The sequence below is a fragment of the Pleurodeles waltl genome, chromosome 3_2, assembly GCF_031143425.1.
Source record: "Pleurodeles waltl isolate 20211129_DDA chromosome 3_2, aPleWal1.hap1.20221129, whole genome shotgun sequence".
NCBI classification, from domain to species: domain Eukaryota; kingdom Metazoa; phylum Chordata; class Amphibia; order Caudata; family Salamandridae; genus Pleurodeles; species Pleurodeles waltl.
Window position 1 is genome coordinate 118,995,929 of NC_090441.1, and position 13,244 is coordinate 119,009,172.

At 38.4% G+C, this 13,244-nt stretch overlaps 1 protein-coding gene across 4 annotated transcripts in view; it reads right to left on the reverse strand.

The window, feature by feature from the left end:
• The window catches only part of CUX1 (cut like homeobox 1), a 1,145,546-nt gene that overhangs the window by 206,384 nt on the left and 925,918 nt on the right, over positions 1 to 13,244 (reverse strand). For 2 of the 4 annotated variants that reach the window (XM_069226952.1, XM_069226950.1), the window contains one exon: positions 10,764 to 11,605. The exons of the other annotated variants lie outside the window; for them this stretch is intronic. In XM_069226952.1, coding sequence (XP_069083053.1) covers positions 10,915 to 11,605 — 691 coding nt within the window. In that variant the 3' untranslated portion in view covers positions 10,764 to 10,914. Of the gene's footprint in view, positions 1 to 10,763; positions 11,606 to 13,244 lie in introns of those variants that run through there. 4 annotated transcript variants of the gene reach the window in all.

Consider the following 13,244-nt stretch of genomic DNA (forward strand, 5'->3'; position numbering starts at 1 on the left):
GCAAAACCATTTCCCTGCAAAAAGTAGCAAGACCATTTGGCCATTGGCTGTGGTCTCAATGGGAACCAGGGCCATAAACTTCTCTGATTCTTTTTTGGTGATCAGAACAAATGTGGAGTAAATCCAAGTATTCCATTCTTTCAGCAACGCCTCTTCTTGAGTCTGCCATTGCAACATATCTAAGTCCGCCTCCACGTGTTTTTTGTGAATGGAAGTTGAATACTCCTTCGTACCACCCTTTTTTTTTTTTTTTTTTACAATTTGCAGTACCAATGGTCTGAAGGGCAGTTTAAAGAACTCCAAGAAAAAAAAATGTAAATTTGCTCTATGCTGACATTGCACATTCTAATGGAATTGTTCAACAATTTCACCTGGGTCACTGATGCGTTTCCCAAAGGGCATGACTGTATCTGCACAGAAGCAAGACCTAATTCAGAGAACTAAATTCCAGACTCGGAGAAGAGAAACACATCTTGTCAAGCACATCAGTATGCTTCGATTCCCTCTCAAGAGGAGCAGAAAGCAAGGCATTCATGTTGACTTTGCTGACTAAAGCCTACTCTGAGGCACTTGCTGACGTTGGGTGCAAAGTTAAAAATGCTGGGTCACGACCAGCACGCAGATGGCACCTTGTGCTGGGATGATTTACTTGCAGCCCTGAACAACAGTACTACGACAATACCTCTGCTGCTCTACAACCTACCGCAGCAAGGAGCCACTTTCCTCAGGAAGGGGCCCACATGGTGAGTGCAATTTCATATCTGGTGAAGTGTCCTGATTGCTAGCATTTTGGAGGTCTAAAACAATCTATCATCAGTGTAGCGAAGGGGCAAAACATTGGCCACCTACTCATCATCACAGTCATGTGGAATATTTTACAAATGCTGTAAGGATCCAAGTCTGAGTTGGAGAAGGGCTCGAAGGTGTAGAAGATAATGGTGCTGAGGCAGGGGTTCCGCAGGACAGCCCTCACACACAGAACCGGCACGACCTATGGCAATGCAGCAGAGGTGTGTCCCGGTCCCGGGTGTAGGTCTAACTCGGTTAGTCTTTGCTGGGGCAAAACCAAATAGCAGGATCCCACCGGGGGCCAAAAAGGATCCATAAGGCCCGACGGTTGAAAAGCTGCAACACTGCCCCACTGAAGGCCTCTGTCTGCTGAAGAGTCGAGGGTGGCTGGGAAATTTGTGGAGGGCACTGGCTCCAGCTGTAGAACGGGGTAGGAGTCAAATGACGGGGTATTACAGTGCTGACTTGTCCAAGGCGTCGTTTTTCCCATAACGTATTAGACAGAAAACACCTTTGGCGGGGAGATCACTAAGGCAGCCAAAACGGGTGTGAAACGTAACATTATGATGAAAAAAGCAACTGATTAAGTGAGGTTCTACTAGAAACATGGGGAGCTCAGAACGGCATTACTGAACTGAATTGACTTCCTCTACATTATCACGTTTCACATCTAATTAAGGACGAAAAATGAACTCCCTCTTTTGTTAAAATAAACAATCTTATCATTTCACGGAGTTTCAGCTTCTTATCTGGATTTATAAGGAAACATAATGCAGCACTAGTGACAATTCAGAGTACAAAAATGAGATTGAAATACTGCTGAAAAGTGTATATGCTCTTTGCACTGCACATCACACCTTACTGTCAAAATGAAAGGGCACAGAGCCTGGCCTCACAATCCTTTTAAAAGCTAGAATTGCACAAATAAAAGTGATCTTTGACCACAGAAGCATAAGTGCATATACACATTTAAAACAATCAAGTTAATACATCAAAAGGTTATAAGCCAGATGCTGGCTTTCACAATACCAGCTTTACAAACAATAAACCCCAGAAATAATGCTAAAAATCACGGCAATATTCTGCGGGATTCTCTAATATGGGCAGTAAACTCAAATCGTGTCCAAGAGAGGATGTGGTCTTATGATGTCATAAAGGAGGCTGGAAACCTGTTTCTAAAGATGGAGACACTACAAAACGTAAGTGCTGAAATGCTCTTGAATATTGGCAAGGGGGGAATTTTACAAGGGATGCAAAATACCACCCAAAAGTCTATGCAAAATTTCCCATGATTTGCGGAATTTAGGCAGACTTCACAACAGAGATCTGTTTGCAAGGTGGGGATTATATTAGGAACACTCCAAATTGTTTTTGCTTGACCAGTAGTTTAAAATCATCACACTTTAAACACATTTTAAGAAAATGATCCTCTGTGAGGAAAAACATGAAGGAAATTCACAATTTGCGCTTGTGATTCAAATGAAACAAGTATGACAAAACAAACCAGAAATCATGAAATTGCTGTACAATCCAACCTACAGGGAAGAAAATTCATAGTTAATAATATCCTATCAGAAATAATGATTTCCAAATCTTTGTTATTATCAATTGTAAATGTTTGCTGTAATGGTTCAAGAAAGCTTATCTTAACAATGACTTTCCACACCTTATTGTTTGTATAAAAGATATTTACTTCAATTATCACACCTAGGGTGCTAGTGAATAATAATACATTGTGTGAGTTTCATACAGTGATATTGCTTCTCCATATCATATAGGGACTGATGTACAGTGCTGAGAACAAACATTATATGGGTAACCAAACAAGGACATAATAAACAATGCCATTTTGCTGACCAAAGGACCACGTTCCCAATACTGCCAGCTATATAACATTTACTTTATGCTGAACAAATACCAAGAAAAATAAATGTTACAAAAGATGAGTCACAGCAACACAACAATGGGCTTCTCAAACCTACTTGTACAAAAATGACACTTTTTGGTCAATTGGGTCGTTGTGAAGATTTTTAAAACTGTGATTTTAATATAACAAACAAGCCCTAAAAAGTCTAAGACTTAGTGCGTTACAGCAAAAATATAAAATACTGCTAAAAATGTAAGACACCACAGTACATTGGGGGTAAACTGAGCTTATTAAAAAAAAAGTTCAAAATAGTACATCACTTTTCGTTTTGAGTTCACCTTGTGCTGTGATTAGTAGTCAGGGCAGCCAAAAGCGCTGTCCATTTTCATGGCAAGTAGTTATTGCACAAATACTAAGTTATTTTAATAAATCGAAGGGGCATGAAGAAAACCATGTACCTTGCTACAAAAGATAGTCTATTTACTTGGGGGATACATCCCCAAAAATATTTGCATTCATGTACATGAGATTTTCTAAGAACCCAAATGCACACAGTGCCCGTTTTACCAAACAATAGTATGAAGCCAATAGAAGAGCCTTGCAGACTTTCGATCATTTTGTTATCTAGTACTTATATGAACCACGAGTACAACAAATAAATATATAATACTACAAGCATGACGCCAGTTCCGAGCCTGCAAAGGGGGAAAGTGAGATTGCATTCCACTGAAAGAGACGCGATCAGCAAGCAAACACCTTGCCTTTGTGGAAGCATCCTAACCTAGAATAGTCTGCAGATCTCCTGCTGCTAACGAAATGTGCAGGCTTTAGTTACTACCTGATCATTCCCAACCAGCCCCAAACTATGCGCTTGCATTTCTACTTAAGCTAATTTGCTAAAACATGTTGGTTTCTCTGAAGCTATCAGAATCTCTTCTTTGCTCACAGAACAATCATTTCAGAATACTGCAAACTATGAATTCATGTTCAAAATCTTCAGAATCTTCATACTTCCAACCCACCAGAGTAGGTGTTCCGTAAAAAGCTTCTTTCAAAAAATAAAAGACAGTATTTACTCAAATAATTCAATAGAAGAATGCAATGTCTATTACAAAATTAAGTGCTTGGCGAAAGGCTCTAGGAGGCACTGGAAACAGGAGTATCTATAAATATTTTATTTCTTTATTCTTCGCCAAATTTGGTTTTAACTTTTTAATACAAACCATCCTCATTTGAGATGCTACAGACGTTGTGCCTTGCACAGTCCATTTTGTGTGTCGACTATAGAAGCACTCTTACATTAGCTGTATCACCCAAGCACCCAGAAAAACATCCAGCAGATATTTTGCTTATACAGACAGGGCACACAGTCAAATTAATAGTAGGTTTCAGTTAATAATAGATAAATTGTGACTGAAATACCAACTTCATCAAAAGCAATGTCGGCTCACTCACTCAGTGTAGATAAGATTTAGTAAATCTGGACTCAGTCGTTAGCCGACCCTAGCAGTAACTGTGCTAATGCACAGTGTGCATTATTTAGCCAGAAACCACTTACTTAACTGAGATGCAAGTCCCAAAATCTACATTAGTTTGCACCTCATATAGTTATGATGATGCTTTGGGAGAGGTAATAAAACTGAAGATTGAATACTATTAGTTACGTAAGAAAATAAATGTGAAGGAAATAAGGACACCTGCATTTTCTGTTATAACCGGTATAGAGACAACATTTTACAACAGCAACATCCGCTCCGCTCAGATGTCCTCATGAAACACTGAAGTTATAATAGCTAAATATAATATAGGTACCTCAATAATTAAGTTATACAATATACTTTTTGGGTGGAAATGAACAATGTAAACGTTTCAGATTGAAACTGCATTTTCACTGGTACAAAAGTTGCATTTTATGCTTCAGCAGAAACTGTATTACACTACCTGTTTCCACTGAATATTTAATCTCAAAGATTTTCTACATTTTTTAATGCTTTTCGACCGAAGGAAGATTTCGAAACCTTTAGAAGGTAGATTCTTTGTATGAAAACTTTAACTGAAATGGCCGTCACTTCACAGCAACGTCTTTTTTCTGTGGCCTGCGAATCAAGAGAGTTACACTCCGCTTCCTTTCAGCTTATATTACACACGAGCCAAACTTTACAGCAACAGGGAAGAGGTGGGGTCTGAAGAAATCACTCGGAGGCTCACTGCAAATATTACAGAAAAGGGGTGATAATTATTGCACCCGGTAAATACTAATACCCCCAAAGAATTGTATTTCAACCTGTGCACTATTCTCAACCTATTCAGGGACCAGCAGTCCAGAATGAGGCAAAACGAGGAGCAATTTCCACTTTTTGAGCGTTTTCCACGTGAAATATTAGACCAGGTTCACCTACAAAATGGGTTCACAAAAAAAAAAAAAAACTAGCTGTGCAGTTGTTTCTGCACACTCGCTAGAGGATAAGGATGTCCTTCACTGCTGGAAAACACCTAAGTAGAGGATTCATTCTTTACAGATGTCGGACTAACCTGAACATCAGTTTTTGGGCGGGAGTTCCAGGTAGGGTGCAATGAGGGCATAAGGTCCACTATGTGTGAAAACCTCGTTTTCACCCTCCTCAGCAAAATTACGTAGTGAAAGGCTAATAAATGCCTCTTTGGTTAGTGTAAGTTACTAAGAGTGGAAGATAACATAAAATTACAGAAAACACCGCCTGAAGTCAATGGCTATTCATGTTTTGCTATTTGATCTGGGCAGAGCAAAGTATGTAAAGGGACCCTTGGCCTTAAGAATACTATTGCTTTGTCTTTTTTTAGCATTTTCATGTCAATATCCTTTTCCATAACTCACTGGCAGTTTGTTCTAATGTATTTATTGCATTGAAAAAAATACTATGCACTCAACTCCTAAGGTACGTTACAGCAAGCGTTTTCGCAGGAGAGGTGGTGCTGGGAAAGGAGCAAGGCAAAGACTGGTGGCTGATAACCTCATCCTCTGGCTTATCGCAATTTCGTAAAGAAATACCATATTAATTTTCTATGATACCCAATGTCTATGTAAATTAATGAGTACCATTCCATTTATAGATTTATTCTATACGCATTTAGGCCATGGAGTCATGAATGCTGGAATGATGTTGGGAGACAATTTATTTTATTTTACAACATGCTGCATAATGCACGTGGCTTCTGCCTTAGGCCTAAACAAAGCAGCCAAAGTGTTATTTACCCTCGAGGGTCAGGCTCAAATGGCCTTTCAATACCATAACGGTCAAAACTAAAAGGAGCAGTCGAGCGTAAAAAGCATGAAATATTAGAATTCTGAGACACCTTAACGTAAGGTTAATAAACTAATTCTAATTTTGTTACTAGTAACTTGTGTATTTCAACACATAGAAAAACGAAAATAAAAGTGGTTTTACTGTCTTAAATGTAAGAGTAGACTGAAGGTCAGTAGATATGGGTTCCTGGGTAAGTTGATTCCTTAATATTCAACACTAGAGGAGTCTTGCACACACAATCACCATTGCAAAACCACAGACTTCTGAAGAAAGATTCTTATTTCTAAAAGACGAACTGCTGTCAAAGTGAATAGACTGTGTCCTGTAAACTTATGGAGTAAGTGCCCATTAAGCATGTCCTGGAGGAGAAAACAAAAAATACTTGCAGTGTCAAAGGCTGTCATTGGGATAAGTATGTCAAAGGAAGTGTACTAGTATAACACAGAGTAGGAAGAATCTGCAGGCACGATCTGGGCTGCCTGACGTTACTCTCAATTTATGAGAAAATATGATCAGTGCCGGAAATACCATTTGGAACAACGCTCAGCAATGTCTTTTAGGAGAAGCATCACTGGGATTCTCGTAATATCGCTCAGATCCCTAAAGAAAATAGTTATTCAGTCATGTCATTTAATTTCTGAAAAGAGTTAAAGGGCCTATAAAAATGTAGGACTGACAAGCAGATGTTGGGAATCTTACAGAAAAAAATATTTTCAAAGGGAAATAAAGGAGAGTTTTTTTAAAGATGTTTCACAGCCCCCCTAACCTGCTTTCTAGCCGCCTGAATGTCACACATCTGGAAGGTCTATTCCTTCATTGCCTTGATACTCAGAGCAGCTTGAAAGAGGTTGGGCAAATCCAGTTGATTTAGGGAAGGGGTACAGAGCACAGAAGTAGAAAGACTGCCTACCAAGATAAAAGTCAACAAATTGAATATTGGTTTGGATCTGACAAAATCTTTAAATGCAGAAATCTCAATTCAATTGGATTTCAGAGTGAACGTATTAGGTGTATTTAAGTGAACTGAAAAAAGCACACACGGGCAAACGGCTGTCAATGTAGGCAACTGACAACATCGAGCAAAAAAATGATCTTCTACCACAATTCTAACTTATTCCAATAATTTGCATAGTCTACCCGGATTTTTAACACTTACAACAAATGCAGCTAAGCATAATAAAACTCTTTGAAACACGATAGGTAAAGAGTATGCATGTACTAATCGTACATAAAAATCTAATATATTATTTTAACAAAATTAGCAATATGCTGTTTTGAGATTGTCTGGAGGACTGATCTTCAACAGAAGACATACCTCGACATGAAATCTGAAAAAAAAACCCAAAAAAAACACATCTTTCCTTTCCAAACTCAAATGTTAACAAATTTAATCTCTTGTCTGGTAAACGAAATTGATGAGAGTATTTATCACTCAAACTGAAAACCCACACAAATCTGTTGCAAAAATTAACTTTATTGCTACCTGCCAAGATTACCGGATTGGGAACCGAATGAAAATGGTATTTTCTCTGAATTCTGTGCATTGTACATGTTGGGGACTTCTGCCATAAATAACGCCTGATGTGCAATGCCTTTTTTTTGGTAAGAAATGCTGTAATTTGCAAATTGACACGATTTGCGACCACAAAAGAACTTGTTTCACTTCTTTCTAAATTCCTTTTGCATAAGGGGCTCTGCGATGGATTACAAATCACAATTACGAGGGGGTGCAGAATGGGGTCTTCCCTTCTAACTGCGAATTGCAATGACATGTAGCAATAATTTGTGGGCAAAACTGTAGTCGCTATCTATTTATGAGATACCAGCTCCCAAGCTGGGTGGTATCTAAGTTGCAAAGGGGAAGTTGATCCGAGTGGAGAACTTCCCCTCTAAGAATCATGTCAGGCAGCCGTAGGGGGATGAGACAGTAGAATAGGGAATAACTCGCAAGCTATCCCAAAAGGGAATTTCTTAAAGCAGGACCTGTCCCTTTTAGGGGCACGGGCTCCTTTTAAAAGGAAAACAAAATGTTTTCCACTTGGGAATGTGACTGTAGTGAATGGAGGGATAAAGGTCTGCGGTCCCTTGTACGCCACCATGATTGTATTTGTAGCCAATCACTGGGGGTTGCAAAAAGCATCCCATATAATGAATGTTCATTATGTGGTCGTTTGGTCCCCTTCCCAAATGGGCATTTTACAGACACACCTATTAGTACATAGGGTGCATCATAAAATGACAGGCAGGTCACAAATAGTGCACAATAAGCAGCCAGTATTTGCGATATGTCTGCACGTACATCAGGCCAATAGCCTTTAAATAAGAAATACAATTTCATTCAGTTTTTCGGAATATTTGGGAATTTATCATCCATTTCTACTGGAGATGTTATTTAGCAATTAACAGTTGATGGGCACACAATGTTATAAGCAACACTAACGCTCATTTTGGAAAACAAGTTTGAATCCTGAAGCTGGGAAAAGTAACTCGCTGGTAAGCAATTTCAAAATGACCAAGTTCTTACTTTGCAACTGGCCAAATCTCCTATGTTTTCTTTGGATGGGGCGGCAAAGAGTGTACTTTGAAGTTAGGGGATTCAGAATCGGGCAATTGATACAGAAAGACTGCTCGATTCAAACAGCTTTCATCCAGATTACAGTATCACACCTTTTTAGTATTAAAATATTGCTAGATCTTCAGTATGTTTTAGTTACTAATGTATTGTCATATAAGTTAGAAAATATTCAATCACACAAACAAATATACAGCAATCTAGACTGCAAAAGACCGTCCATTTGCTACATATTGAAAATAACTTAAATGGAGACCCTAGTTTTGTGTAACATTGGACAACAAACGTACTCCTGCTTTTCAGTCTCCTAGAGCCTTTCGACAATGGGTTATTAAGGACATAAATTTGCAATAGTGTCCGGACTTGTGTATCAAAAACTTGAATTAAGCTGCTAAAGTTACACATATGTACGATGGTGCTGAAAAGTACTTTCTTAAATGCATGCAAGAAATGTGGCCCCAAAGTCTTACAGTGAGAAGTCCTCAGTTAAGTTATTTAAAGCACAGCAAAGTGTAAAACCAGGAGCATACCTTAAATATGTTAATTTCTACTTGCCTCTTCCTCCTCAAAAAAACAGTCATATTATTTTAACTTATGAAAAAAATAATGCATCATTCAAATAACATCAAAAATGCTGACCTAAGACAAAAGTTCACTGATATACAACATGGGCAAATAAAGTGTTCAACCAATATAAAGAATGACCATCTTGACAATTATACCCAATACTGCCGGCAGTCTATCCCCCTATCAATCAGAAAATAAAATAAAGCACCTATAAATAAGCAGTAAAAATATATTTATATGTACGTTTGTGTGCACAGAGATACACATATGTGTACATAGTATATATATATACACACACACAGACATTTATGTGTAACTGTGGGTGTGTGTATATGTATGTATTTACATACACAGACACAATCTTTTCTACAGCCAGATATGCAACGAAGGTGCTTAAATAAGCAAATCTGTAGAAGCCAAAGCACAAGAACAGCTATTAAGAAAAGGTGGCAGTAATGCACTGTGTGCACATGTACATAAGAAAATGTACAAACGTAAAGCAGGACAAACATTCCTATCCTCTCAGCCACACACACACACACACACACACACACACACACACAAAGACAACAGGAATAGTCAGATAAAAGTTGGAATTTGATCTGTACTTGTACAATGGTTATTGTGCATTAAAAGATTTGGAAAGTTGGAAAAAGGGAACTGTGAGGTGCAATTATGCAGCACAGACATTTTGGTTTCATGTTTGGACTATTTACAATTCAGTAAAGACACATACAATTGCCACAAATTGCCAAAAGAGAAATTATTTGGCTAACTAAAAAAAATAGTATGTCCCAAGATTGTAGTGTCATCAAGGTAGGTAACAAAGCTATCGCTTAATGATTCTCCTGTGGCAAGCTTTGGTGGAGTGTCTTACAAATAAAGTCTTTCACAACATAAGTAAATATATATTTGAAAACTGAGATGATAGTACATGTACAACTCAAACACTGAACAAGTACTTGCTATTGTTCCAACTAGTATCCTACACATCCTGGATATGAGGTCTGATCAGCGTGCTCTGTGGTTAGAGGTTAAAAAGCAGATTATAAAAATTCCTCATTTCAGTTTTTTTGTGTTTTGTCCTGATGTGGCCTAAAATGGAGTGTATTAAACAAATTCTGGTCTGAAAAAGACCAGAATCAGTTAAAGCTATGAAACAAACGCTCCTCGATATTCTATTTAACTTTCATGAAAACACTATCAGCTAACACACTTTAAGGTATTTTCCTGATGTAATTTTTTGTTACAAAATATGTGGAGTAAATGCGTATTTTTCTTTAAATCCAAAGTTTCCAACAACAAAGATTTTTTTCTTCAAAATAGGATTCCAAACAAGTGTGTTTAGAGTCAGTTGACTGTGCAATCTCTTAGTGGCAACTTAACAGCTACAAAACTCAATTTTCCTGAAAAATTCTCCCCTCTTTTCCTGGCTGAAGAAGACAACAGTGGATCATCGCTCTGTTGCCATTACATGGCAGATAAAAAGCCCCCTTTTAACATGTGGGTTTCATTTGATTTGCTTTCTTTTTAGCCCACACGCAGAGGAGGGCACAAGGCAAAGCTGTAAGAGTTATTCCAGAAACTGTGGAAATCACTTAGGGCAATAAGTAGAACACTTCTGGGTACAAAAAGCTTGACTACACATTTCAGTTTTCTTCCTCGAAAACACAAACATAAAATGGGCTAATAAATGCTCCTTCTGTTTTCTATATGCACCATGGCCTATGGCATTTTGCCCTGTGGCCTGCAGGGCGATAAGTGCGCAACACAATAGAACCAGTAAGGGTCCAGTCTAACTTTCCCCAGCTCCAAAAAGCTGGGTTGGTTTAATCTCAAAACTCCCATTCATTAGGCTCCTCTCGACTAGCAACTTTTTCTAAGCGGTGTATTATGTTGTTCAAATTTGCTGCTTTCTTTTTCCTCAGGGTGTTGTCCGGTGTGTTTTTTAAACTAGTTGCTTCGGAAAAACTGAAGAAACTTTGAATAGAATTGCCTTTTTGCAAAATATGGGAAGATGTGGAGCTGGTACTTGGCACACTGCACAGTTTCTCTGAATATTCTTTAGATTTATGCACGCTCTCTCCAGGGAGAGCAGATGATGAGGTAGAAGCATCCCCCTCTCTAGCACAGCTAGGCATAGTGTCCGGAAGATCTCTTGAAGATTGGGACCCTGAAAGTGAACTTCGACATTGTAATTTCAACCTTCCATCTTCATCTTTTTCTAAGCACTCCCTTGCCAGGTGTAAAGACTCCGATTTCTCTGATCTGCCATCGGGAAATGGTTCTCCATCTTCGAAAGCAGAATCAGTTGCACCCCCCTGAGGACGAGTTTTTGCACCTAGGCACTCCTCAGTTTCCGAACATCCTGGTTTTCCTTCAGAAGTGCCTTCTGTGTCTATCCCGTCACAACTGTCACCTTCAGAGCTGTTGACTGCCCTGATACTTCTGGTTGAAGGCGAATCACCTGCTCCAGACTGACCAGCTTGAATTTCTTCAATGAACAACTCTCGGCGGATGCGAGATCTATAAAACACATTAAAGCACGTAGTCAGCATGCCTGTTATTTAAAAGTTTGTGCAATATAAACATATGGATTGCTGTAACACGTCAGCAACATTTTGTTAGTTCATGGCACGTACACGTTCCTACAGGATGCATGGCAAAGTTCTTCTATTCTCACAACATTATGTGACAGAACCTGCTTACAGTGAATCCCAACCCATCAGCCCACTTCCTCCCGACTGAAATAAACGGGCTCCAGAACAACCACTCGTGCCACACATCTTCTCAAAGTTGTTATATGCGTTTACACCCTTTTATTAAAAAACATTTTTTTTTACTTTAAATCTGCATTCCATTTTCCAATTGAGTATTGTGGATATTCTAGTGATACTCTTGCCAAGAATAGTTTTAGCAAAAGGCACTGCATTTTTCCCTTCACAAATATGAATGACAGTTATATCCAAGCCTGCCTCTCTCTTCTAAATACATAGATTATCACACCTCGTTAGTCCTGAAGTTTATTCCCATTCAGAATGATTGCACGGAGCCATTATTTCATAATTTCTTTAATAGCACAATATTCTAATAAAGTTAAACAAATGGTTAAAATATTATTGAATTTTTACATATATATTTAATCTGCGGGAAAACATATTTAACTCCTAGTATTTTTTTTAGTTACAATGTTTCTCAAGCCAATCAAGCAAGAGCTATTAACACCTGGCCAAAGATCATTTCAATACGAGATAGTTTGTTCATTACTTTGCCAGTGTCGTATTCTAAACCAAGCATTCTAGCACAGATATTTCATTTCCAATGAATCTTCTAAAAGTAAGGTACTTAAAAATACCCTTCCAATATTGATGTTCTTAGGAAAACTGGGAATCTTATGTACAAATCAGTGCCTTTTAACTTACACTTAAGCAAAGAAAGGGAGAATAATATTAGAAAAACAAAAACTAAAAGGTCACATATTGAAAAAAAATGATCTACTTATCCTTTAAGTTGTGGTGAAGATCCTTTAAATCCAAATGAAATTTTAAAAGACAATTTTAAATTTGTTGGACCCTCAAGCAGGAAGTGTGCATGCAACCAGTTCTCTTGCTCAAAAACACTATGAAATCTTGCTTCATTAAAGCTCTGTACTAAAAAGCTCGGATGAAAGTTCTTCCATCCATTTTCCGACAGATCATAAAGGTTTTGTAGTAAATAGGTTATTGAAATGCTTCTACTTATGTAGACAACAGTTCTAACATTTGTAGAGATTTACTTCAAGTGCAGTGGAACAGGGAAGGCAGACTTGAGGCTTTGAGAAGCATCCAGTAGAATCCTGCTATAGTCAGCCTTAAAAGCCCTATCTCTTGCAGCTCTCGCACACATACTCAACTCCCTAAAGCCACTTCTTACCCTTTTCATTATCAAAGCTCTCTCTGGGAAATCTTCCTGGTCTCTACCCCCATTTTCAATGCCTCCCTCACCAACTACTGGCTCGTCACTCACCAGTCTGGCAACAGATCGTGCTGCAGTATGATGACTGGTACCTTAAACATAGTAGATGATGCCCTCTTGACTAGAGATGAAGATGACTGACCCCTACCTCCTGAAATTGACAGGATTTCTCTGCTAACTTCAACAGACAACGATCCAATGCCCACATGCA